The sequence below is a fragment of the Globicephala melas genome, chromosome 6 (genome assembly GCF_963455315.2).
Source record: "Globicephala melas chromosome 6, mGloMel1.2, whole genome shotgun sequence".
In the NCBI taxonomy this organism is placed as follows: domain Eukaryota; kingdom Metazoa; phylum Chordata; class Mammalia; order Artiodactyla; family Delphinidae; genus Globicephala; species Globicephala melas.
In genome coordinates, this window is record NC_083319.1 from 99,651,399 (window position 1) to 99,674,469 (window position 23,071).

The window sequence follows — 23,071 nt, forward strand, 5'->3', positions numbered from 1 at the left end:
GCTGGTTCCCTCAGAGACAGAGCCACGTAAAACCAAACTCAGCGAAAGACTGACGTGTAACTGTTTAATTAGAAGTAGAATGGCAGTGTTTCATGGGAACGGTGTGTGAGAACCACTTAACCTGATGCTTCCCAAGGGAACTCAGAGCTCATGCCCACTGGGCAGCCCACGCTTGCTCCATGGCAGACCCTGAGTCTTCAGATGTCCCCCCGCTTCCTTTCCCAATCTCTGCCAACACATCCTGCAGTCTGGGGACATTACTGTATATGGTCCAGGAGACTACTGTTCCTCTTAGACACCTGTGCTCAATAGCTCTGGAGAAGTACGTGAAATCTGCATTTTACTGTCATAGCTCCCTGGGCTGTTGTAATGTGGCCAGATTTGGTATCTGGGAGAAGCTGTATCTTCAGGTATGCACATAGAGGTATGTTTCCCAGAAGCCACACCCTGGTCGTAATGATTGGAATTCGGTTGTTCCCAGAACTTCTAGGTAGCCATTTACAGATGGGTGAGTGGAAGGTATGTATGGGTGGCTGATCTCTAAGATAACTTATCAGTCTTTCAAGTTTAGGGACGACCTTGCTCTCATCCTTGGACATTAGTCTGCAGGTTCCGTGAAATTTGGACAGTTGCATCTTCTGTTTTCCGTCTTGGAAGGCTCATCAGGGGCAAGGTGTGACTTCGGGTCCTAAGAAGCTTTCTGCCCCTCCCACTTGGTTTCAGTGCTTCAGTTCTGGAGACCTCTTTGCTGCCCACAACCTCAGCGACCAGTTGCGGATTGGGGGGCGTGAGTTCCAGGAGTTCTGCCCCACCATCCTCCAGCAGCTGGATTCCCGGGCCTGCTCCTCCGAGAACCAGGAGAATGAGGAGAACGAGCAGACAGAAGAGGGGAGGCCCAGCTCAGTTGAAGGTGAGCCAGCACGGGAAGGCAGGGCCTGGTGTCCGTGCTTGTCTGCATGAGGACCGCTGGGCTGATCAGATAGAGCTGCCCGCTGAATGTTTGACCGGTTATCATCCTCTTATCATCGTTGGGAGGGGCGAGTTGGAGTAATGACTATACCGGTATCTCCTGTACTCCCAAGACCGGTCCAGCACATTGCCAGGCCGGGCAGCGTGGCTGGTGAGCGTTCCGTCGTGGGGCTTTTGGACCAGCCTCGAGGTGCTCTTTTTGGTCACTTTTCCGTTTTGGTTTTCATTAAACTACCAGGGGGCCAACACCTTGATTTTTGAGTTTAGCATTTAAGGCCTTTCACAGTCTGCCCTCGGCCCACTTCACCCACTTCATCCTCCTCCCCCTCCCCTGCCTGGTACCCCTGCTCCAGCCACAGTGGTTCACCGTGGCCTGTGTGTGCACACGGCTCCCTTGAGCCTGGATCGACCTTCTGCAATCCTGTCGTGCTGGTGTGAGCAGCCTGGCACTTGGTACCTAGCATGTGCCACCTGTGTCACACCCCACGTCGTTTCCTGCTGTCGTTATTTAACTCCTGTGGTCTATAGCCTTTCATCTGCCCCTCCATCTGAAAGGTAAGCTGCTTTTGGCTAGCAGCTTTGGTGTATATTTTTAGGCTTCTCCACAGCACCCAGCAAGAGGTGGACTCGACAAGCATTTACTGATGGGTTGGCAGATCTCTTTCTGCCCCGATTGCCGCTGAGTTCAGAACGGGCTGCCCCCCGGCAGCAAGAGTACCTCCACCCTCAGTAATGGAGGCCCTCGTCTGTTCTTGTTCCTCCACAGTGTGGGGCTTTGGTTTCCTCAGTGTCTCACTGATTAACCTGGCCTCTCTCCTGGGAGTCCTCGTCCTGCCGTGCATGGAGAAAGCGTTTTTCAGCCGTGTGCTCACTTACTTCATCGCCCTGTCCATTGGAACGCTGCTCTCTAACGCGCTCTTCCAGCTCATCCCAGAGGTGCAGTAGAAAAGAAACGTGCGCGTCCTGTCTCCCTGGGGCGTCCCCGCCCCGACCCTGTGCTCCAAGGCACCTGACAGCCGCCACCTGAAACATTAACTTCTTCCTCATGTCAAGGGATGCAAATGACTTCTGCCTCTGGATCTCAAGGGCCTCCTCTCACTCCTGGGGCACCCAGGTTTGCCTCTGGCCTCTTCAGGGGATGTCAGATGCAAGGCTCTCAGCACGTGTCCCCCATGCTGGGGACCTGTCAGCCTCCTTCCCCAGTCAGTGCCTTTCCTAAGCCCTGTCGGCAGGGCTGGAAAGGAAAGCAGCCGGTGGTGGCTGTCCCTGCCCTTGGTCCTCCAGACCCCCTCTGTTCTAAGTAGAGGACCTGGCCGTACTCAGGTGTGGCCACCAAGAGATGATCCACCTGGAATGAAGTGGAAGGAAAGAGGTTACCGACTGAAAAGTTGTATTGACCTAAAAAGTACGTGATCCTTTTTTTTTTAAGCAGGCCCTAATCCACGGTATAGAGGGCCAAACATAGAATCAAGACTATTTAATGAAAAAAGCGAAATCAAAATTACCAAATAAAGGAAAGGGACCCACCGTCCTTCACACCTTGCATCTTGACTTTTTCCTGATAGGACTGACTTCCTGGCACCCTTACTTGACTGTTCTGAAATGTTTGTTGATTTTGTTCTTTAATTGTAACCACTGAGGAGCTAAAAAAAATAAGACCCAAGGTGACAGTCTGCCCACCTGTCAGCTCAGGCAAGGGCGTGCAGTGGGGCGATGGGTGATGTGTGGACCTTCTTTGGGAATGTTGATGGCCGCCTTCCATAGGCAGCTGCCTGGCCTTTCCAGTCAAAAGACTCTACGGAATGCCCATCCTTGCCTTGCCTGTTCCCTCTTCATGATGAGGAGAGAAATCTGGTTGAAGGTGAACCATCTTGATGCTATGTCAGAATTCCACATGAATCTAGCAAGCACTTCTCAGGGCAGGCCTCATCTTGGGCTACTTTTTTTTCGGCTCCAGAAATTAAATTTATTAATTTGTTTTCAAGATTGGAAATGAAGTGCTGTGTTGCCTGGTGAATGGGAATACAATAATGGTACATACTCCGCCCCTGGGCTCACAGAGGAGGCCTCATCCTGGCTCACTTTTGTCCTGCCCGGAGTGTGTGACACTGGGAAATGGTAGAGGAAATATTTTTTGACGGGGTGATCTTGGAACTCTGTTCTCTACACTGCAGCCCTCTCAAAGCAAATGGAAACAAACAAATAAAGCAAAACCTGAGGGAGTTCCCTGGTGGCCTAGTGGTTAGGATTCCGGGTTTCCTGTGCCATGGCCCAGGTTCAGTCCCTGGTCGGGGAACTGAGATCCTGCAAGTTTCGGGGCATAACCGAAAATAAAAAGAAAAAACAAAACAAGGTCATAGGAAAAAAACAAAACCTGAGATGTTAAGAGAATGGATTTTGTGGCCATCGGGCCTTACTTGTCCGTCCCTTCTGCCCTGCACAGAGCAGACTGGGTGTGGGGAGTGTCCCATGTGCCTGCATAGCAAGGGTCAGACGTGCCAACACGGCAGCCCAGTGATCTGTCGGTCTCTTCCCCTTGCTCTGGTTTCCTGTTCCCTAGAGCTCTCGAGTCCAAAGTCTGCTAGGCAGCCCCTGGCTAGGCCTGAGCACACCTCGGCTACAGGCCAAGGCAGGACCTGCCCTGCCAGGCACAGCAGCTAGCAGGTGGGACTCAGCAGCCACCAGGCAGCAGGGGCGAGAGACGCGGGGTTCCAAGGCCACCGCGAGTTCCTCCTCGTTTCTCCTGAGCCGATTGAAGGAAATTTCATTGGACTTGAATCACTAACAAATGTTCTGTTTCTCTCTCCCTCCCTGCTTGTCTCTCTGATTTTTCTTGTTTTGCCTCCTTTGTTAATATCCACCAAAACCCCCTCCCACTCTACCTCCCGCCCTCTCCACCTCTCTCCCTGAATGGTGGCTGCCGTGCCGTGGGGCGTTCGCCCTTGTCCCTGTCCTGGGTGGGGCTGGCTCCCCCTTCCCGGCAGTCTGGGGGTACGGTCTCCTCTGTGTGACCGTCATCTCCCTCTGCTCCCTGATGGGGGCCAGCGTGGTGCCTTTCATGAAGAAGACTTTTTACAAGAGGCTGCTGCTCTACTTCATAGCTCTGGCGATTGGAACCCTCTACTCCAACGCCCTCTTCCAGCTCATCCCCGAGGTATGGCAAGCTAGGGCCCTTGCACAGGAGCACGCCGCCTCCTGGGGGATGGCGGGACACAGTGGGCGGGCCCTCCATCTCCACAGAAGGCCTAGAGAGGAGGTCCTCTCCTTTTGGAAAGTGAAGCTAGGATGTAGGCACGAGCGAGGAGAGGCAGCTTAGAGAAGGCTTTGAGAGCTGGTTCAAATCCCAGCTCCACCGGCCACAAGTTCCGTGCCCTTGGGCAAGTCACCTGACCTCTCTGTCCTTCCGTTTCCTCATACGTAAAACGGGAAGAATAAAAAGGGCGGACCTCAGGGTGATGCAGTGAGGGTTACGTGAGTTAATGTTTCTTAAACACCTGGTGCTCGCTATCTGTTGGGTGAACAGAGGTAGTGTAGTTAGGTCACGTTATGGCTCCCAATTTGGAGCTTTGGGCACCAAAAACAGAATCCGTAGGTCTCAATGAAAAGCTCACTTCTCCTCAGTAGGACATTAAATTCTAAAGACAACCTGTCTTTTTTTTTTTTTTGGTACGTGGGCCTCTCACCGTTGTGGCCTCTCCCGTTGCGGAGCACAGGCTCCGGACGCTCAGGCTCAGCGGCCATGGCTCACGGGCCCAGCCGCTCTGCGGCATGTGGGATCTTCCCGGACCGGGGCACGAACCCGTGTCCCCTGCATCAGCAGGCAGACTCTCAACCACTGCGCCACCAGGGAAGCCCGACAACCTGTCTTTTGCATCAGAAAATAAGCTAGAGAGGTATGAGGATTAAATAATGAGCTCTTAATCCATGGAAGGGCCTTTATATAATAGGTGCGCAGTAAAGTTTTGCTGTTGGCAAAATAAAAAAAAAAGAAGAAGAAGAAAAGAAAGAAAATAAGCTGGAGAGAACCCACCAGTCTGGCCTCACACATGTTGATGGTACCTTTGCCCCTTCGCCTGGGCTAACCAGGAAACCCTTCATGAGAGAGGAGGAGCCCAGTGTTTGTAAGGCTTAGCAGGGCCTTGGAGGAGTTTCTCATCCCATGTGGTCTCTGCGTAGACCCGCTGATGGCAGGAATCCTGAGGCGCTACACTGTGGGTAGTCTGACGGGCCTGGATGAGCCAGAGGTGAAGCAGAAAGATGACGCCCCGGGCTCCTTAGAGCACTTTGTTTTCCAAGATGCGGTTTTGTGTTTTCTGAGTTGATCCTTAGATCACCTCTGTGATGTGTAGGAAACAAGGAATGTTGTACCCATTTAACAGATACAGAATCTGACCTGCACAAGAGCTCGTATCTTAGTGCTTTTTGTGAAGAACTGTTAGTTGCCTCTTTCCACCCCACTTTTCCGTAAGATGATTGGACTCTCCTGGAAAGTTGTCCGGAATGAGTAATTTCTATTCTAGAACTTGACCTTTAATGTCTCTTAGAAAACTACCCTAAGAGATTGCATTTCGTCCCTTTAAAATAGAAAAGACAAACACTTAGCTTTTAAGCAGCCCGGAGTTCCTGGTACTGGTGGTCTTTTATCTGGGACCTATTCACGAGAAGGCTGGCGTTTATTCGAGAGGCCCATTTCCTATCAGAAAACTTAGGAGCAGGTCAGCAGACACTTTCCCAAGGCCCCCCCCCCCCCCCCCCGCACAAGTCAGGAGCATCACTGAGAATGGAATTCTCCTCATTTCTACTCCTATCTGCTTCCCAATGGATTCTTTTTTTTTTTTTCTTCTTTCTTTTGGCCATAGTAAGTGAAGTTTCTAGAAACCAAGACAAAACCCCCAAAATTGACACGTGCAGTCACACAGTCCGCTTTCTTGGCTTTGTGGTCACTGGGAGGTCTGCGGTCAGGAAGATGCCGCAATTCTTACTATTTAACTGGAGAAAGGATTTCCCATTTTAGAAAGTATAACTGTACCATCTCCCTGTGTGTTTACAGGCAGATCAGCCAGGAACGCTATATAACGATGAAAACAAACACGAGTGTCTCCTCCTTAAAGATGGAATCTGCCGGCAGAGTCTGTCCTTGTAGCAAAGCTCCAGGAGAAGTGAAGACAGAGTCCTCATTAAAAGTAGAAAGGCCACATCCAAGGCTGTTCTTCCTGAGAATAAAATTCTAAAGACGATCTGTCTTTTGCATCAGCAAATAAGCTAGAGAGAACCCAGCGGGTCTGGTGATGTGACATTAGGGAAACATCAAGGGTTAGATTTTTGCTGGAAAGGGATTGAGTACATGGCAGAGTTGTCCCGGTCTCTTCCTTTCCTAGAGTCAAGTGGTTAAAGAGATGAGAGGGGACCAGTGAAGATTTTCTATATTCTTAAACTCATTTTGTTTTCTTGGATCCACAGGCTTTTGGTTTCAACCCTCTGGAAGATTATTATGTCTCCAAGTCTGCAGTGGTGTTTGGGGGCTTTTATCTCTTCTTTTTCACAGAGAAGGTCTTGAAGATGCTTCTTAAGCAGAAAAATGAGGTGAGGCCTAATCGTTGGTAAAAGAAGCGCCTCTAGGGAGAGCATCCATCTCAGAACTGTGTCCGGTGGTGGTGTTACCTCAGTGCCAACCCAGTGAGCTTACCTGGATCCTCCCGCCATGGATTCAAACCCACAAACTATTTCATGAGTAGATATCTCACTTCACCTCAGGAGGGTGTTAGCAGTGGGTGAGGGCGAATCATTAGCCATTGCGAGGAGCAGCTGTAAATGTTCTTTGCTGTGCCTCCTGGCAGGGATGAGTGTTGGCCCTGAGGTCACTCCTCTGAGATCCGTCCCGTGGCAGCACCATGTGCCCTTCGATTCAGCTTTCTCCAACACCTTGCCCTAGGTTTCTGTCCTATTGCCTACTTGTGTTTTCTTGGATGGTGGGAGTGAGGTCTTCCCGGTGCTTGGAGCTCCTGCCGGGTGGGTGGTTTTGGTGAGTGTTGCACTGACCCGACCCCTCCCTGTGGTCCCTCCAGCATCATCACGGACACAGCCATTATGCCTCTGAGACGCTCCCTTCCCAGAAGGACCAGGAGGAGGGGGTGACGGAGAAGCTGCAGAACGGGGATCTGGACCACATGATTTCTCAGCGCTGCAGTGGCGAGCTGGATGGGAAGGCCCCTGTGATGGACGAGAAGGTCATCGTGGGCTCCCTTTCTGTCCAGGTCAGTGGGCCATCCACTGCTGGGGGGGCAGGGGCCCTTAAGTGGTAATGGCCTTGATGACTCGGGCCTACCTTGAAGGTCCGTCGTCCACCCTTTGACAGGGGGGCTTTCTTGCAGGACCTGCAGGCTTCCCAGAGCGCCTGCTACTGGCTGAAAGGTGTCCGCTACTCTGACATCGGCACACTGGCCTGGATGATCACCCTGAGCGACGGCCTCCATAACTTCATCGATGGCCTGGCTATTGGTGCCTCCTTCACCGTGTCTGTCTTCCAAGGCATCAGCACCTCGGTGGCCATCCTCTGCGAGGAGTTCCCACACGAGCTAGGTAAGTGTGCTCACACCCCGCCCCCCAGCCCCTTCCGCTTGTGCCGACTCCTCCCCCCACTTCAGAACACACATTATGATTAATGAACACATTTTCTATGCTATGTGAAATCAAACCACTAATTCTCAACAGCTGAGTTAATAATTGAACATTGATCATTGGACGGGACTTCCCTGGCTTTCTAATGGTTAAGATTCCACACTTCCACTGCAGGGGGCACGAGTTCGATCCCTGGTCAGGGAGCTAAGATCCCGCATGCTGCACAGCATGGCGAAAGAAAGAGAGAGAGAGAGAGAGAGGGAGGGAGGGAGGGAGTGAGGAAGGGAGGAAGGAAGGAAGAAAGAAAGAAAATTGATCATTGGAAATGATGGCATTTTTTACTGGGATGGTTGTTTCCCCATAGTCCCATAACCTGTGGCTGTTTCCTCACCTCTACACTGGGCTTAATACTGGTACCTACCTCGTTGATTCATCGTAAAAAGCAAAAGGAAAAAATAGTGAAAAGGACTTACTGCGTGCCGTACGCTATTCTAGGTGCTCAATATAGGTTATCTCTTACATCCTATTAATCTTCCAAAGGCTGAGATGTATGTTAGAAGTCTGGTGGGTAGAAGAAATAGATGAACCAGGGGCTGGAAGGTCCTTGGTTTTATCAGAGGGAGAGTGTAAAAAGCCTAGACTTTTTGAAGGCTCAGACACTCAAGGTCATGTCCTGGCTTTGCCATTTATTGGCTTGTGACTGGGCAAATTACTATTTCTCTCGGTCTCAATTTTGTTTTCGAAAAATACCATTCATTACAGTTTTGAGGAAGGAAGCTCCTTCTGTTTCACCATCAATCAAAAGAGAAATGAGGGCTTCCCTGGTGGCGCAGTGGTTGAGAGTCTGCCTGCCGATGCAGGGGACACGGGTTCGTGCCCCGGTCCGGGAAGATCCCACATGCCGCGGAGCGGCTGGGCCCGTGAGCCATGGCCGCTGAGCCTGCGCGTCCGGAGCCTGTGCTCCGCAACGGGAGAGGCCACAACAGTGAGAGGCCCGCGGACTGCAAAAAGAAAAAAAAGAAAGAAAAGAGAGAAATGAGGCCATTGCTAGATGGTTTTCTCTTTTGAAAATCCTGTGCATTGTTTTCAGCCTCTAGGCTGGTTGTACGCTCCCAGCCTCACAGATGGAGACAGCTCCTCGGCGTGGTGGTGAAGGGGGCCCTAGTCTTGTCACCGTGATCTCCAGTCTGGGGCCATCTTGATTTTCACCCACACTCCATCCAGCGTTTAAGCATGTCCTCATCAAGCTGTGTGTCCCACGACCTAGTATGAATCTTCTGTCCACACCCTCCCCTCTTGTTGTCCCCACCATAGGAGACTTTGTCATCCTGCTCAATGCCGGCATGAGTATCCAGCAGGCTCTCTTCTTCAACTTCCTCTCTGCCTGCTGCTGTTACGTGGGCCTGGCCTTCGGCATCTTAGCTGGCAGCCACTTCTCTGCCAACTGGATCTTTGCCCTGGCTGGAGGAATGTTCTTGTATATTTCTCTGGCTGATATGGTAAGTCTTCCATAGTTTTAATGCCTTGTAGGCAAAACTGGATCGGGTTATGAAATTCGTTGGATTGGGAGGACAGCTAAGGGGCATTAGTTAGTTTTTTTGTTTTTAAAATTTATTTATTTATTTATTTATTTTTGGCTGCATTGGGTCTTTGTTGCTGTGTGCGGGCTTTCTCTAGCTGCGGCGAGCGGGGGCTACTCTTTGTTGCCGTGCGCGGGCTTCTTGTTGCAGTGGCTTCTCTTGTTGTGGAGCACGGGCTCTAGGCACGCGGGCCCTAGAGTGTGGGGGCTCAGTAGTTGTGGCTCGTGGGCTCTAGAGCTCAGGCTCAGAGGTTGTGGCACACGGGCTTAGTTGCTCCATGGCATGTGGATCTTCCCGGACCAGGGATCGAACCTGTATCCGCTGCATTGGCAGGTGGATTCTTAACCGCTGTGCCACCAATAATAACTTTATTGAGGAATCAAGTCACATGCCACACGATTTGTAAATAAAAGTGTACTGTTCAATGCCTTTTAAGGGGACATTAGATTTCAAAGGATGAAAGGCCTATGTTCCTTTAGCATATGTCCTTAAAGAAAATGATGTATCTCAACTCCGGGGTCCTTACTTTAAGTATTACAGAATAGAGACTTATAGATAAAGAATGGGGAAGGGAGGGAAGGAAGGGAGAGGAAATTACCCATAATTATTCTCCCCCAAAATAACAACACTTGGGTTTGTTTCTTTTTCATCTCAATGCATTGTGTTTGTTTTTAAATAACTCTAATCACATGGAGTACACAATTTTATGTCCTGGTTTCTTTTTTTTTTTTTTTTTTTTTTACTTACTACATCCTAGACATTTTTCATGTTGCATACTCTTTAAAAGCATCCTTTTCTCATTATCAGTAGTATTTGGTGAGGGGATTTACCTTCTCCAGAACAAGAATTGCTGGTTCAGAAGGGATGCGTGGTTTGAGGTTTTAATATGTATCGCCAAATTGCTTTCTAAAAAGCTTACCCTCCTTTAATTTACATCATTAGTGGTGTCTGAAAGTGTACATCGTACCCGCTAACGTTTGGTATAACCGTTTAAGTAGTTTTGCGTTTGCTAGTTTAATACCTGATTTGTTGCATCTTTATAACTAACAAGGTTGATTTCCTTCCTTGTTGGCATGACGGTTCTTTGGCAGGTTTGCATGAATTATTTTCCATATCCTCGGAAAGCAGTTTTTTGTTTTTGTTTAATATTTATTTATTTATTTGGTCATGCTGGGTCTTAAGTTGCAGCAAGCGGGCTCCTTAGTTGTGACATGTGGGATCTAGTTCCCTGACCAGGGAACGAACCTGGGCCCCCTGCACTGGGAGCACAGAGTCTTAACCACTGCGGCAGCAGAGCAGTCCCGGAAAGTAGTATTTTTGATGAGATGATGAGAGCACTGACCACCATGGTCCATCCTCAGCCCATGGAAACATCTTAGATTCTCTCCTCCGGTGGGTGGCCCTCCCTGGGGTTAGGGTATTTTTGTCACCTGCCTTGCTGGCCAAGCAGCAAGAGGCCTTGAGTCACGGCAATGCTTAGTTCCATTCTCTGGCCCCTTACATGGTTGCTGAGTTTCCCAAACAAGCGACAACATTCTGATAGCAAAAAGACCTTTTGATGTGTTTTTAAAGATCACAGTAATTTTTAGCAGAGTGGTTATTTTTAGTCCGCATCTAAACACATCCAGGGTTACATGCACGTGTCGTACTTTGTTTCACTTCCATAGCTGTAAAGTAGTGGTAACCACCTTGGAGAAAGGCTCTAACGTTTAAGTTCTAGAAGTTAGTGCTGTTGATTTTCTTTGTAAACCAATCGTATATTATATATCTTAATTATAACTATTATAATCATATATTTATACTAATGATTGTGGTGGCCTTATAATGCAAAAATGTAATAATAGTAAATGTTGTAATAATTGTTAGGTAATATACATATGACTGAATTGTCCTGCACTTAAAGGTTAAGAAAGGAACTGCAGCTCTCGTGTTCTTTTCTTCTTCCCCAGTTCCCTGAGATGAATGAGGTCTGCCAAGAGGATGAAAGGAACGGCAGTGTCTTGATCCCCTTTGTCATCCAGAACGTGGGCCTCTTGACTGGTTTCAGCATCATGCTGGTCCTCACTATGTATTCGGGACAGATCCAGATCGGGTAGGGCCCTGCCAGGAGCCGGCGGGGTTGGCAGTCGGGCCCTTGGCCGCTGATCCCTGGCCCGAGGACTCCTCATCCAGGAAGCACCTCGGAAGAGGCAGTTCTATTAAAAACTGTGACATGGAGACTGTATCCCTGCATTCAAATGTTAGCTGTTTTTAAAATGCTGTATCCTAGGAATAAGCTGCCCTGGTAACCAGCCTCTAGGTAGTGCCTCTCCCCCTTTCCTCTTCTTTCTCAGAGTGATTCTGGAACTGAATGCAGCTTAAAAGACAAGACTTAACTTTTTTCTCTGGTTGCCCTGGCCTCTTTCTCTTCCAACCAGCACTGAGACCTTTTGAATCCTTTGCCCGACAATGCAAAAAGATAGCCAGGGCTCACAACTTGGCTAGAAATATCAGGAGGTGAAGCTATAGTTTGGGGCCCACAAATCTAAATGTGTTTCCTCGGCCTCAAGGTGACCCATTTTTAAGCGAATCCGCCTATTTTTACAGAAAAGGTATAGAAGACAGGAATCCCTCTTATTCTTTCAAAATCTGTTCAGTTGCCTATTCTTTCAAAGAGAACTGAAAGCTGGAAACAGATGAGAAGGGCGGGAGGGAGAGGCAAGGATCACCCTGAGATGGGGGTGTGTGTCTTGTCAGGGTGGTTACCTGTTCCCTCTGGGATGCTTGGCACCGGTTCTGCCCCTGGTGTTTCGTGGCCGTCCAGGTGAGCCAGCAGGTAGGTTCTGTTGCCTGAACCTCCCCTCCTTTTGGATGAACACTGGCAGACTGGAGGGCAGAGAAGAGAGACCTGTGAGAAATGCGTTGGCTTTGCTGTGATTTCCACCCCCATCTCCCGGGAGACTCCCTGGAAGCATATTCTAAGCACATTGACGGTGCCCGTGTCAGAGGGCAGACTGCACAGATTTACCTCCCTGGTCAACAGTTGTGCTGACAGGTGGCAAGCTGACCTACAGAATTGGAGTGCAGCTTGTGGTCTTCTTGACAAGGCTAATCAGAAACGGAATCAGCGCAGGCAACATTTAGGGTTTACTGATTCCATAAGTAACAGTGATAGAACTCTGAGATGGAAGATCCAGAGCTTGGATGGGGGCATCCCTGGGGTTTGCAGAATAGAGGACCCATGGGTTCTGCTGCACCGTCTGGGGTTCCCCCTTTCTCCCTCACCCCAAACAAGCAAGGGCGAATCCTGTATTGAACTGAATAGGAATTGCTCTAACTCTCTTCAGAAAAACGGATTGATAGACTTGTGTGTGAGACCATAGGCCAGCCGCCGGCCCTGTGGAGCCCTCTCGTCAGAGCTCTGGCTTCGAGGGGAGCTAATCTCCAGGTTCACTAGGTGAATTGCTTTATTATTATCATATTGATAATGTGAGATTCTTTAGCCACTCTGGGGAGCCGACCTCTCCAGAAGCCTTCCTCAGTGGTGCCCACAGTCGCAGCCCAGGGGCTGTGTTCGCAAACCGACTTGTGCATGTGGCTGACGAGTCCTGGTCCGTCACCACCACCCGTTAGTTTTTCCGTTCTGACAGGAAAACTTTCCATTCTATGGTAGTTAAAAGCAGCATCTACTCTGGCTTTTTTCCCCTCCCCGCCTCCCCCCACCCCTTGGGAAACATCCGTCAAACCAGGACTATTCTTGAAAAGAACATGAGTGGGAAAACCGCTGGTGATGCTTTATAAGTTTTTCTCATCTTGCCTGTTGACTTTGATAGATTTGAGAATGGGCAGAAGAAGGAGGAAAACTCAGTTCTCACGATTCTAGGTGAACTATCAGGACAGACTCCTGGTAGGATTATGGTCCAGTTTTTACCAAAGAACCAATTCCTTGAATGTTGGGATCTAACTTTTTATATTGTCATCATTATTGTCATTGTTACTGTTTTAAAACAATTCTTTGTCTTTTCTGTTTGATGTCCCTCAAACTGCTTTCAGGAGCTAGCAGGAAATAACTCAAACCTTAGGACTTCAGAAGATTTTGCTTCCCCTAATTCACATGGATGTATTAAATTTATAATTTTAGCATCCCCTATAGATCTGTCATTCATTACAAATATTCTTGGAGTAGAATCCTAAGTAAGAGTTAGTGGGTTTCTAGTTTTAGGAGAAGAGCTCAAAAATGTAACCTTGAGCAAATTAAAAACTAAAATATGAAGTAGCAGAGTGCCTTCCCTTCTCATGCACACCTATATTAAGAGCTAACTTTCCTTTCACAGACAGCTGCCTCAAAGGGAAATTCTCTTCAAACTAATTGGTCCAGAGGCCACTCCTAGTTTGAGCTTAGGGGTGGAGACACTGAAATCGTGCAACTGATTATGTGTTGCCATTGGCAACAGATTTTCCTCGATTGAAAATGTGGCCATTTCTTTTTGAAGTGTTGGATTTGCTGTTTTAAGCATTTGTACATATTAGAAGTCTGAGGAGCATCGAGTTCTGAGGACCTTTTTCACCTCTGGCATTAGCATCTTCACCCTCCCTTTCCCTGCGTGGACCAGCTCCCATTAAGGATAACAAGGAAAGTATGTGTCACGTGCAGGAGCAGTGACCCAGGAGCAGGTGTTCTGCTGCTTCTCACCCTCACCCTGGCTTGCAGGTTGCCTTCTGTCCTTGCCCAAAGGTTTTTTGTGTCTAGTGTCAACTTAGGTCTTTCCTTCATTGGTCCTTCACCCTGGGTTTTAAAAAGAAGGCTTCTCTGTTCGAGTATCCTAAGACCTGTTTTTAGTAAGTCCTTTTCCACATGGTAATGTGGAGATGGTAATATGGTAATATGTTGGAAATCTGCTTAAAAAACGAAAAGTTGGGCTTCCCTGGTGGTGCAGTGGTTGGGAGTCCGCCTGCCGATGCAGGGGCCGCCGGTTCGTGCCCCGGACCGGGAGGATCCCGCGTGCCACGGAGCGGCTGGGCCCGTGAGCCATGGCCGCTGAGCCTGCGCGTCTGGAGCCTGTGCTCGGCAACGGGAGAGGCCACAACAGTGAGAAGCCTGCGTACCGCAAAAAAAAAAAAAAAAAAAAAACCGAAAAGTTGTCTGATTTTTGCAAAAGAGAGAGGTTAGATTTTTATTATTCATACTTCCTTTTACAGTTCTGCAATTCCATCACAGTATTTTTTTAAATAACTCAGGTGTTATGAGGATAAATTAGAAAAAAAATAACTTAAGTTATGTGGACTGTAAATGTTTTTATTTGTAAGATTCTATAAATAAAGCTATATTCTATAACTTGAATCACAAGTGTCATCTTTGGCAATAACGTGGGTGTAATGAAGACTGTTGAACACAAGATGGGGGTGGTGTCTTACTAACTTATAAAGCTTCATTTTACTGGTCCAGCTTACATTTGGAGAGGGGTTTTAGAAGGAACCTCAGATAGCATAACATACTCACTTTAAATGATTAACTTATCTTTTAATGGGGCCCATGACTTCATCAGTGATGGAAGAACTGTGGTGTTTCCTAAGAAGAGCTTTCTGTCACACTGTTTTCACTTGTATAAATCCATGATTTGAAACTTGAAGAATACACTCGGTTCATTTAAACCACATCTCCTGTATGTCTTACAGGGAAACGTTCTGTCCTGAGACTTAAAATAAAATTCTAAACCTGTTCTTATTCCAATTCATTCAAAGGGCCAGGGATCTGTTTATCTTCGACCACAAAAACGAGCAGTAGAGTAAAAGAATTGATGCCATTTTATTAATACATACATTAGAGATTCCCAAATGCCTGTTGCTCAGTCCTCCCATTTTTTTAAAACTCAAGAATAATATATTAAGTGGCTCCTGTTGGTATTTTAAATTTCATTAAGTAGCTACTATATTGGACTAGTGTCTGCTACAGCTGTTCAAAATGATAGTCACTCTGTGGTTCGGCTTGTGCCACCTCTGGAGAGGCTGGGATTAGTGCCTCCCTGTTCACACCTCAGTTACTGGACTTGCACTGTAATCGCTCTTGTTCTTTATAAACTGAGTTCCTTCTGGGTAGAGGCTATACACCTGGTTTATTTCTGTGATACCAGCACCTGCCACACAGAAAGAATGAATGAAAAGACGAAATGAAATGCCTGCAAGTTCTGTGTTGATGGAAGGGCTCCTTTTCCACTGGCAGCAGTTCCTGTTGTGTTTTCCTGTCTTTGGTGCTGGTTTTGCTAATGCCTTGTTTCCTGGTCCTTCTTTATTTAGAAACAGAAATTTGAGAGGTGAATTTGTGGCCAGTATAGAATAGAGCTAAGCAGAGTAAACAGGTCACTAAGAAGATTAAAACTTTGATCTCAGCCATCTCTTTGTGATACTGCTAACCAGCTAAGCCATTCAGGACATTTTTGGTAGAAGGTGAATGCCCTTCTCCTATCAAGTTGCTTCTGCACACTCTTCTTTACCATTCAGTGATGCTGAGATCTGATTTGAGCAAAATCCATTTCGAGAAATAATGAAGACACCAAACGTGGACACAGGGTTTTTGATTTGTGGGAAAACAAAATGCTCATCTATTTTAAAGATATTTGTACTCTTAATGATCTAGTGAGATACATGTGGACTTCTCAAGGATGATAGGTTTGAATCCCAGCAGAAGTGAATCCTTTTCATCCTTCTGAAATAAACTGAATTATAGTCCATTTAAATATTTTTTTTAAATAGTGGTTGGAAAAGATCCATAGGTCCTTATCATCTCACAGCTAAGTGTGTTTAGATCTGTCAGCCAAAAAAATATTTTTCTTTTCAACATCACAATTCTTGCCAGATGTTTCTTCAAGGTTTATTTTAAATGAAGGAAGGGAGTTAGACTACCCTTTCTGTATAACAGCAATCTTTGACCCTAGCAGTGGATGGGATCCCGAAACAGTGGCATCAGTTATAATTGAGGAATAACCTAAAAGTGTTCTAATTCTGGAAATCAGAAGCCAAGAAGTAGTTCTTTCTTCCATGAGGCTCTGGATTTCTTTTTTTTTTTTTCTCCATCTGTGGTTTGCTTCTCTATTGAGGTTGCCTAAGAATGAACTTAGGCAATAATCCACAGGTTGTCATAAATACACATATGTAATAGAAAACCATCAGGAAATTCCTAGCAGAGGCCCCTGGAAAGAAATTTTTTGATGAGGTAATTCTAAATGTGAAATGTGCTCTTAAAATACACGTCGTCCTACATTTGGCTTTTTGTGTGAACTCATTTCGTAAGAGAGATGGGGTATTGCTGTCTTTGTGTGAAGGGTGGCAAACAGATCATCAGAGGGCCTTTTGCCCTGGAGTACAAGGCTGTTCCGCCCCAGGCTGGGGGAGTGGGGAGCAGATTGAGGGGACGGGGGAGGTGTGTAAAAAGGGTAGGGGGAAGCTTTGCAGACATCATTGAGACCACAGTCTAGGCCCACCCAGTTAAAAGCAAAAAACGAGGGCTTCCCTGGTGGCGCAGTGGTTGAGAGTCCACCTGCCGATGCAGGGGACGCGGGTTCGTGCCCCGGTCTGGGAAGATCCCACATGCCGCGGAGCGGCTAGGCCCGTGAGCCATAGCAGCTGAGCCTGCGCATCCGGAGCCTGTGCTCCGCAACGGGAGAGGCCACAACAGTGAGAGGCCCCGCGTACTGCAAAAAAAAAAAAAAAAGTAAAAGTGAGAAACGAGTAAATAAAGAGCAACCCTGGGGTTGGGAGATGGGGAAGAGGAAGGCACCAGGGCACCCATGCCGACAACCGACGTTCAGGGTTGCCAGATTCTGGCCAGATCCCCTTGTCCAGTCACCCCTAGGTACATCCCTGCGTGAGCTAGGCCGGGCCTCCATGCAGCTACAGGTGTAGCATAGGCCTCATCTGCTTCAATTATTAAGAAAAGGGTACATTGGCCTAAAGTAAAGAACGTCCATGTTAAAAGTAAAGATTAGATGTCTCCCTTCCCGGGATGCCAATGCTGATACTCTTTCAATGATAAGACTCCTTTCCCTGATGCCAAGGTCACACTGACTCGCTGTGTAGTGCTGATCTTTTTTTTAACCTTGAAGGAATGTATCCCTGACTTGTTTAATGTTCTTTGTTCTGACAACATATAAAACTGCTGAAAACCATGCTTCTCTGGAGCAGTTCCTCAGAGTTATCTGAGATGCTTTCTTGAAGCTGTAGTCCTCAGTTTGGCTCAAAAGAACTCTTCTATTCCTATTATAGATTGTTAATTGATTATTTTCGTTGACACCAGCATAGGCCGCCACCACGACGAGGTCATCGGAGGTCAGTGCCAGGCTCCATGGGTGCTACGATGGCTCTGCAGACTTGATATGAGGACAGGAGGGGCCCAGAGCCATGCAACGCCTGGGTGCCACGCTGCCCTGGTCAGCCACAAGGATGCTGCTGCTGGAATCCACATCTACTCCTGTGGGGGCGTTGAACTGCCCGTTGCCCTCCTGTGGGAGCCAGACCTGAAGAGGAACTCTGCCAGCCCCGTCCACCTTCATGGAATGGTTATGGAAATCTATTGCTACAATCTCATTCTTGTTCACAAGATGGGGCCCTGCAAAGTGTTGGTCAGTGGCCTCATGGCCCCCCAAATGGCCAACCAGCTTGCCACTGGGCCAGAAGTTAAAGATGCAGCAACTTCTCAAACACAATGATATGTCCATTCACTTCTATGGCTACTCCCTTGGGGCCTGTGAGGCAACCAGCTCCAATCTTGGTCTTGAACTTGCCCTCAGAAGAAAAGATGCTGACCCAATGGTTGTCATAGTCTGCCTTGAAAATGTCTCCATTGGTGTCCACTGCCACACCTGTGGGCACTGCAGCTGCCCAGGGGAGGCCCTCGAACCCCATAGTGGAACTTGAACTGGTCCTCATTGGAGAAATCCTGGTACCATGGTTATCGCTGCCTGCACCTAGCTGTGGACACACCCTGTAAGTGGATGGATTCATGCTTCTCCCTTCCAGGCTGTCCTTCCTTCTGCTGCCCTTGCTGTGTGTGCAGCTGGGCCTCTGCAGGCGGTGGGGATTGGGTGCTGGGCTTCACATTGTCCAGGGAAGGTGGCAGGTCCCAAGATACCAGGCAGACACGCTGCTAGGCTAACATTTTTATATGCACCAAAATCTAAGAATGACACCCAGACCGGTTAAAAGGAAATTCCTTCCAAAACATGACGTTAACCTCGTGGGTTTTAAGGAAAAGAAAACAACTAATTCAATAAAGGACACATTTTTTTCTTCCTTAAAATAGAAGATTAGGTTTTTAATTATAGATGCTCATAAGGAAGGAAAAAAGTCTCTTTGATCTACTGTATCCTCCCAGAATAGGAAATTCTTTCAAGTGACGTGTTCCCTTTAAGTTCTCGAGATTAATGAAGGAAGCTCTTTTGAAGCTGGTGTCTGGTTGTATCCTACAGGCATGCCCTCCCCTTTTTTTTAATTGGAGTATAGTCGATTTACAATGTTGGGTTAGTTTCTGCTGTACAGCAAAGTGAATCAGCTGTACATATATCCATTCTTTTTTAGATTCCCATATAGGTCATTACACAGGCATGGCCCTTGAGACGAAATATCTTTGCTGCCAAATTCACATGGTTTAAATATTTTGTGGTAATTCTCCAAATACTATAGATTCCCCCCTATCCCATTTCTGCTGGAAACTGCATGAGCAGGAGAAAGAGATTAAATTTAGATTTTTCTTTTCTGGGAAAACTAACTTTAAAAAAAATTAGATTAAATTGATTTTTCAGGATAGATGGTTCAGTTGTGTATGCTAACTAGAAGGGTAGGTAAAAGCTAAACATTAGAGATCTCAACATTATTTTCATTCGGTTTTAAGATGTGTTAAATTTATTCCTGCAAAGCTATTTCCCCAATTATGCTCTACTTAGCTTAATAGAAAACTCTTGCATTCCTTTGTTCATACATTAAATTTTTGCTTGAAAACTGCCTTGATCTAGCTGATGATAAAATTTTTTTCATTGAAAATTTTAATGCAGGCTTATAAGCTAATTTAAATAAGAAAGCCCTTAGAAAAGTGTTTAACTTTGATGTTTTTGAAGCAAATGAAGATAAGCAAGAATGGACTCTGTCTTGGTCTTCAGCCAAAAGGGCACAGGATTTTGAGTCCAAAAGAATGGATTTGTGTCAATTCCATCGCTGACTGGCTGTGTGAACTCTGATATGTTTAACCTCTTCCCACCTCAATGTCTATCTACGAGGTAGAAATGATCATTTCTCTACTATCTACCTGCATAAACGTAATGAGAAGTAAATGTATAAGAAAGTGCTTTATAAATTAAAACTCTATACCAGTGGTCATTAACATTTTATTGTCTGGATTCCTTTGAGAAACTGAAAAATATATGCTTTCCTACACACTTCTCACACATACCCCAAAGCACTTAAAAATATACTCAAAACCTTTATTTCATTTATAGTTGGGACCTGGATGGGGAGGGAATGATTTGAAACCCTGTGGTACAGCAAATGCAAGAGCTGTGGGACAGAAATGAGCTTGGTCTGTTTGAGGTTATTTGTTAAATTTGTTAAATTGCAGTATATACAGCATAAACAAGGCCACTATGTCTGAATTGTAGTGGATGTAAGGGAAGAGGTTTGAGCTGAGTTCAAAGAAGTAGACAGAAGTCTACTAAGAAGTAGACCACTTTCAGGAAAAAAGGAGACACTTGCGGGTTTTAAGCAGAGGAATGATAAAAATCAGACTTAAGTTGAGAAAGATCTGTTGTATGGAAGAATGGACTGTAGGGGGAGTAGGTTTACAGGATACGGTGTGTGAGGGATTGAGCCTTCCTCTCTGCCTGGCCCCCAACTCTAAATTTGTGGCCCAAGCAACTTGATGAATGCCTGTGACGTTTACCTATGGCATCTTACCTGTGGAATGCTGGAGCCCAGGTATGAGAGAGGTATTAAATTCTATTCTCTTAGACTGTACTGTATTATGTAGCCAGTAATGACTGCCACCATTTTCTCTCCTACTTCGTAAGGATTTAAACAAAAGTAATAGGGGGTGATGGCAGCTTTGGGGCTCCCCAATCCTTGTCACAGTTACAGTATTGTGTTCTCCCAGGAAGACCAAGGGATAACACATTGTTAAGAGGTTTGCATATTACCCCCCAAATGGCCTGAATATCAACCTGTAAATATATATTTACCAGTCAGCAAAACTTTCATTCGCATTTTTTACTTACAAGAGTCTAAAGGGGGGAATTCCCTGGCCGCCCAGTGGTTAGGACTCCACGCTTTCACTGCTGAGGGCCCGGGTTCAATCTCTGGTCAGGGAACTGAGATCCCATAAGCCACACGGCAAAGCCAAAACAAAACACAAAAAGTCTAAAGAGATTAGAAATTTGATATCAGGCTATGATTGGTAGAATGTTGCTTTAGGCCATGTTTTTCCAATTGCAAAAAAAAATATTTTTTTAATATGGAGCCGCTAATTTTTTTTAGACCTCAACTGTGGTGGGACGAGTCCATTCTGAGGTAATTTAATCAAAATTAAATGCACTCATAGGAAGATATGAGTAAAATATAGTATACAATGTCCATACAATATGTATTACTAATAAAAACATTTATGTAGTGCTTTTTCATATAAAATTAGAGATTATACACTATAAAATACCTTTTGCTATTTTATTGCAGTTTAAAAAATATTCTGCAGTTCTCTGCATTTAACACAGAAGTTTAATATTTAATGGCTTCATACACATAGAAACTGAAGCCAGGTTACTTTTGTACAACAGTGGAAACTAGGATTCCCTGTGCTTTTGTTAAATTAAAAGCATTCGTAATTATTTCTCAGAAGAGTTAGTCATTAATTAAGGTTTATGAAGTGCTTAGGGAGTGTCATAAGGAAATATAGCAAGTCTCACAAGCCCTGTAACATGGAAACCTAGATTTGAAGAAATTAGTAGAATTGCCAATTTAGCATGAAGCTTGATGGTTTAAGTAGTCAATTCTGACCAATGCAGAAAGTAAAAGGAAAGAGAATCAAGTTCATCAATTAAATGAAAATGCAGCTGACCCAGGCCAGGTGGATACGTGTACAAGCTGAGTGAAATAGAACACTCCAGTTGTTGCCAGGAGCTATTGATGTGATGACTAAAAACATTACCACCACCACCAGTGCATTTAAGCCTTATTCATTAAAAAAAATTGTCTGGGAAGGGAGCTTAATGAGAGTTTTCTTCTTTTTATATTTTCATTGAGTGGTTCTAGATGTTTTGTTTTGATCAGAGAAGTCTCTCAGAAAATTCCCCAAATGAATATTTAATGCTACTGGAAATAGGCGTGGACAACAGGCCTTTGAAAGAAAAGAGCATTTAAATATTTTTTTCTCCTAGTTATAAAGTAATACTTTCTCACCATAGAAAATCTGTAAAATACAGAAAATTAATTGTTTTTTATAAGTGACTTTTAATCATACCACCAAGAGATGGCTACTGTTAACAGTTTTTTCCTCACCAGCTAATGCTCCATGGTGGTATGAACTGTGTTGATTTTAGTTCATCACTGTAACCCTACTACCTAGCACAGTGCCTGGAACAGTTGGCACCTAATTAATATTTATTCAATGAGTGAACATATTAATATTTCCTTCTAGTATTTTTATGCATACGTTAGCTTCTCTGTTAATAATATGGGGTCCATACTGTACTTTTTCACTTTTCGTTATCTCCTGAGGCTTTTCTCATGATAGCCAATATCTTTTCATCTAAAGTATGATTTTGCATAATGCATATTGTTGCATCCAATTTCATACCTCATTTAACCATTTTCCTATGCAAATGAAATCATATAGTAAGTACTATTTTTTGTCTTGTTTCTTTTGTTCACCATAATGTTTTTGAGATTCATCCATACTGTTGCATGCATCAGTAATTATTTCCTTTTTATTAGCTGAGTAGTATTCTACTCTTTGGGTAATTATTGCTGTTGGGTAAAATACCCAAGAGTAGAATTACTGAATCATAGAGTAGGTGTATATTTAACTTTACAAGAAACTTTCATAGTAGTTGTAGCATTTTACTCTCCCACCAGCGATGTAGGAGAGTTGCTCCCATCCTTGCCAACACTTCCGTGTTGAGAGTCATTTTCTAAAATTAATTAATTGATTAATTATTTTTGGCTGCGTTGGGTCTTCGTTGCTGCGCACGGGCTTTCTCTAGTTGCGGCGAGCGGGGGCTACTCTTCATTGCGGTGCGCAGTTTTCTCATTGCGGTGCCTTCTCTTGTTGCGGAGCACAGGCTCTAGGTGGGTGGGCTTCAGTAGTTGTGGCACGTGGGCTCAGTAGGTGTGGCTCGCAGGCTCTAGAGCACAGGCTCGGTAGTTGTGGCGCACGGGCTTAGTTGTTCCGCAGCATGTGGGATCTTCCCGGACCACAGCTCGGAACCGTGTCCCCTGCATTCTTACCCACTGCGCCATCAGGGAAGCCTGAGAGTCTTTGATTTTAGCTCTTCTACTAGGCTAGTAAAGTGGTATCTCAGTATGGTTTATTTTGCATTTCCCTGGTGACTAACAATGTTGAGAATATTTTCATTGGCTATACATATATCTTCTTTGATTGATACTGCCAAATCCCTTTCCAGAGAGATTGTGCTAATTTATAATTCTACCAAGAGTGTCACCTTTTTTAAATGTTTTCCATTTTGCTTTGTGAAAAATACCATCTTGTTTTAATTCTCATATTTTATTACTTATGAAGTTTGGTGTTAAGGAGTGGCTCCAATTTGAGACCCAGGGACTTCCCTGGCGGTGCAGTGGTTAAGACTGTGCTTCGGGCTTCCCTGGTGGCGCAGTGGTTGAGAGTCCACCTGCCGATGCAGGGGACACGGGTTTGTGCCCTGGTCCAGGAAGAT

General features: G+C 45.9%; 1 protein-coding gene and 1 pseudogene across 2 annotated transcripts in view; one reads left to right on the top strand and one right to left on the bottom strand.

The window, feature by feature from the left end:
• Positions 1–14,474, top strand: part of SLC39A14 (solute carrier family 39 member 14) — a 47,576-nt gene extending 33,102 nt beyond the window's left edge. For both annotated transcript variants that reach the window (XM_060301253.1, XM_060301254.1), the window contains 7 exons: positions 724–910; positions 3,954–4,123; positions 6,430–6,552; positions 7,035–7,223; positions 7,341–7,548; positions 8,902–9,086; positions 11,117–14,474. In XM_060301253.1, coding sequence (XP_060157236.1) covers positions 724–910; positions 3,954–4,123; positions 6,430–6,552; positions 7,035–7,223; positions 7,341–7,548; positions 8,902–9,086; positions 11,117–11,263 — 1,209 coding nt within the window. In that variant the 3' untranslated portion in view covers positions 11,264–14,474. The remainder of the gene's footprint in view (positions 1–723; positions 911–3,953; positions 4,124–6,429; positions 6,553–7,034; positions 7,224–7,340; positions 7,549–8,901; positions 9,087–11,116) is intronic.
• A 3,017-nt stretch (positions 14,475–17,491) lies between these two features.
• Positions 17,492–22,637, bottom strand: LOC115840139 (tripartite motif-containing protein 3 pseudogene; annotated as a pseudogene).
• Positions 22,638–23,071: the final 434 nt, after the last annotated feature.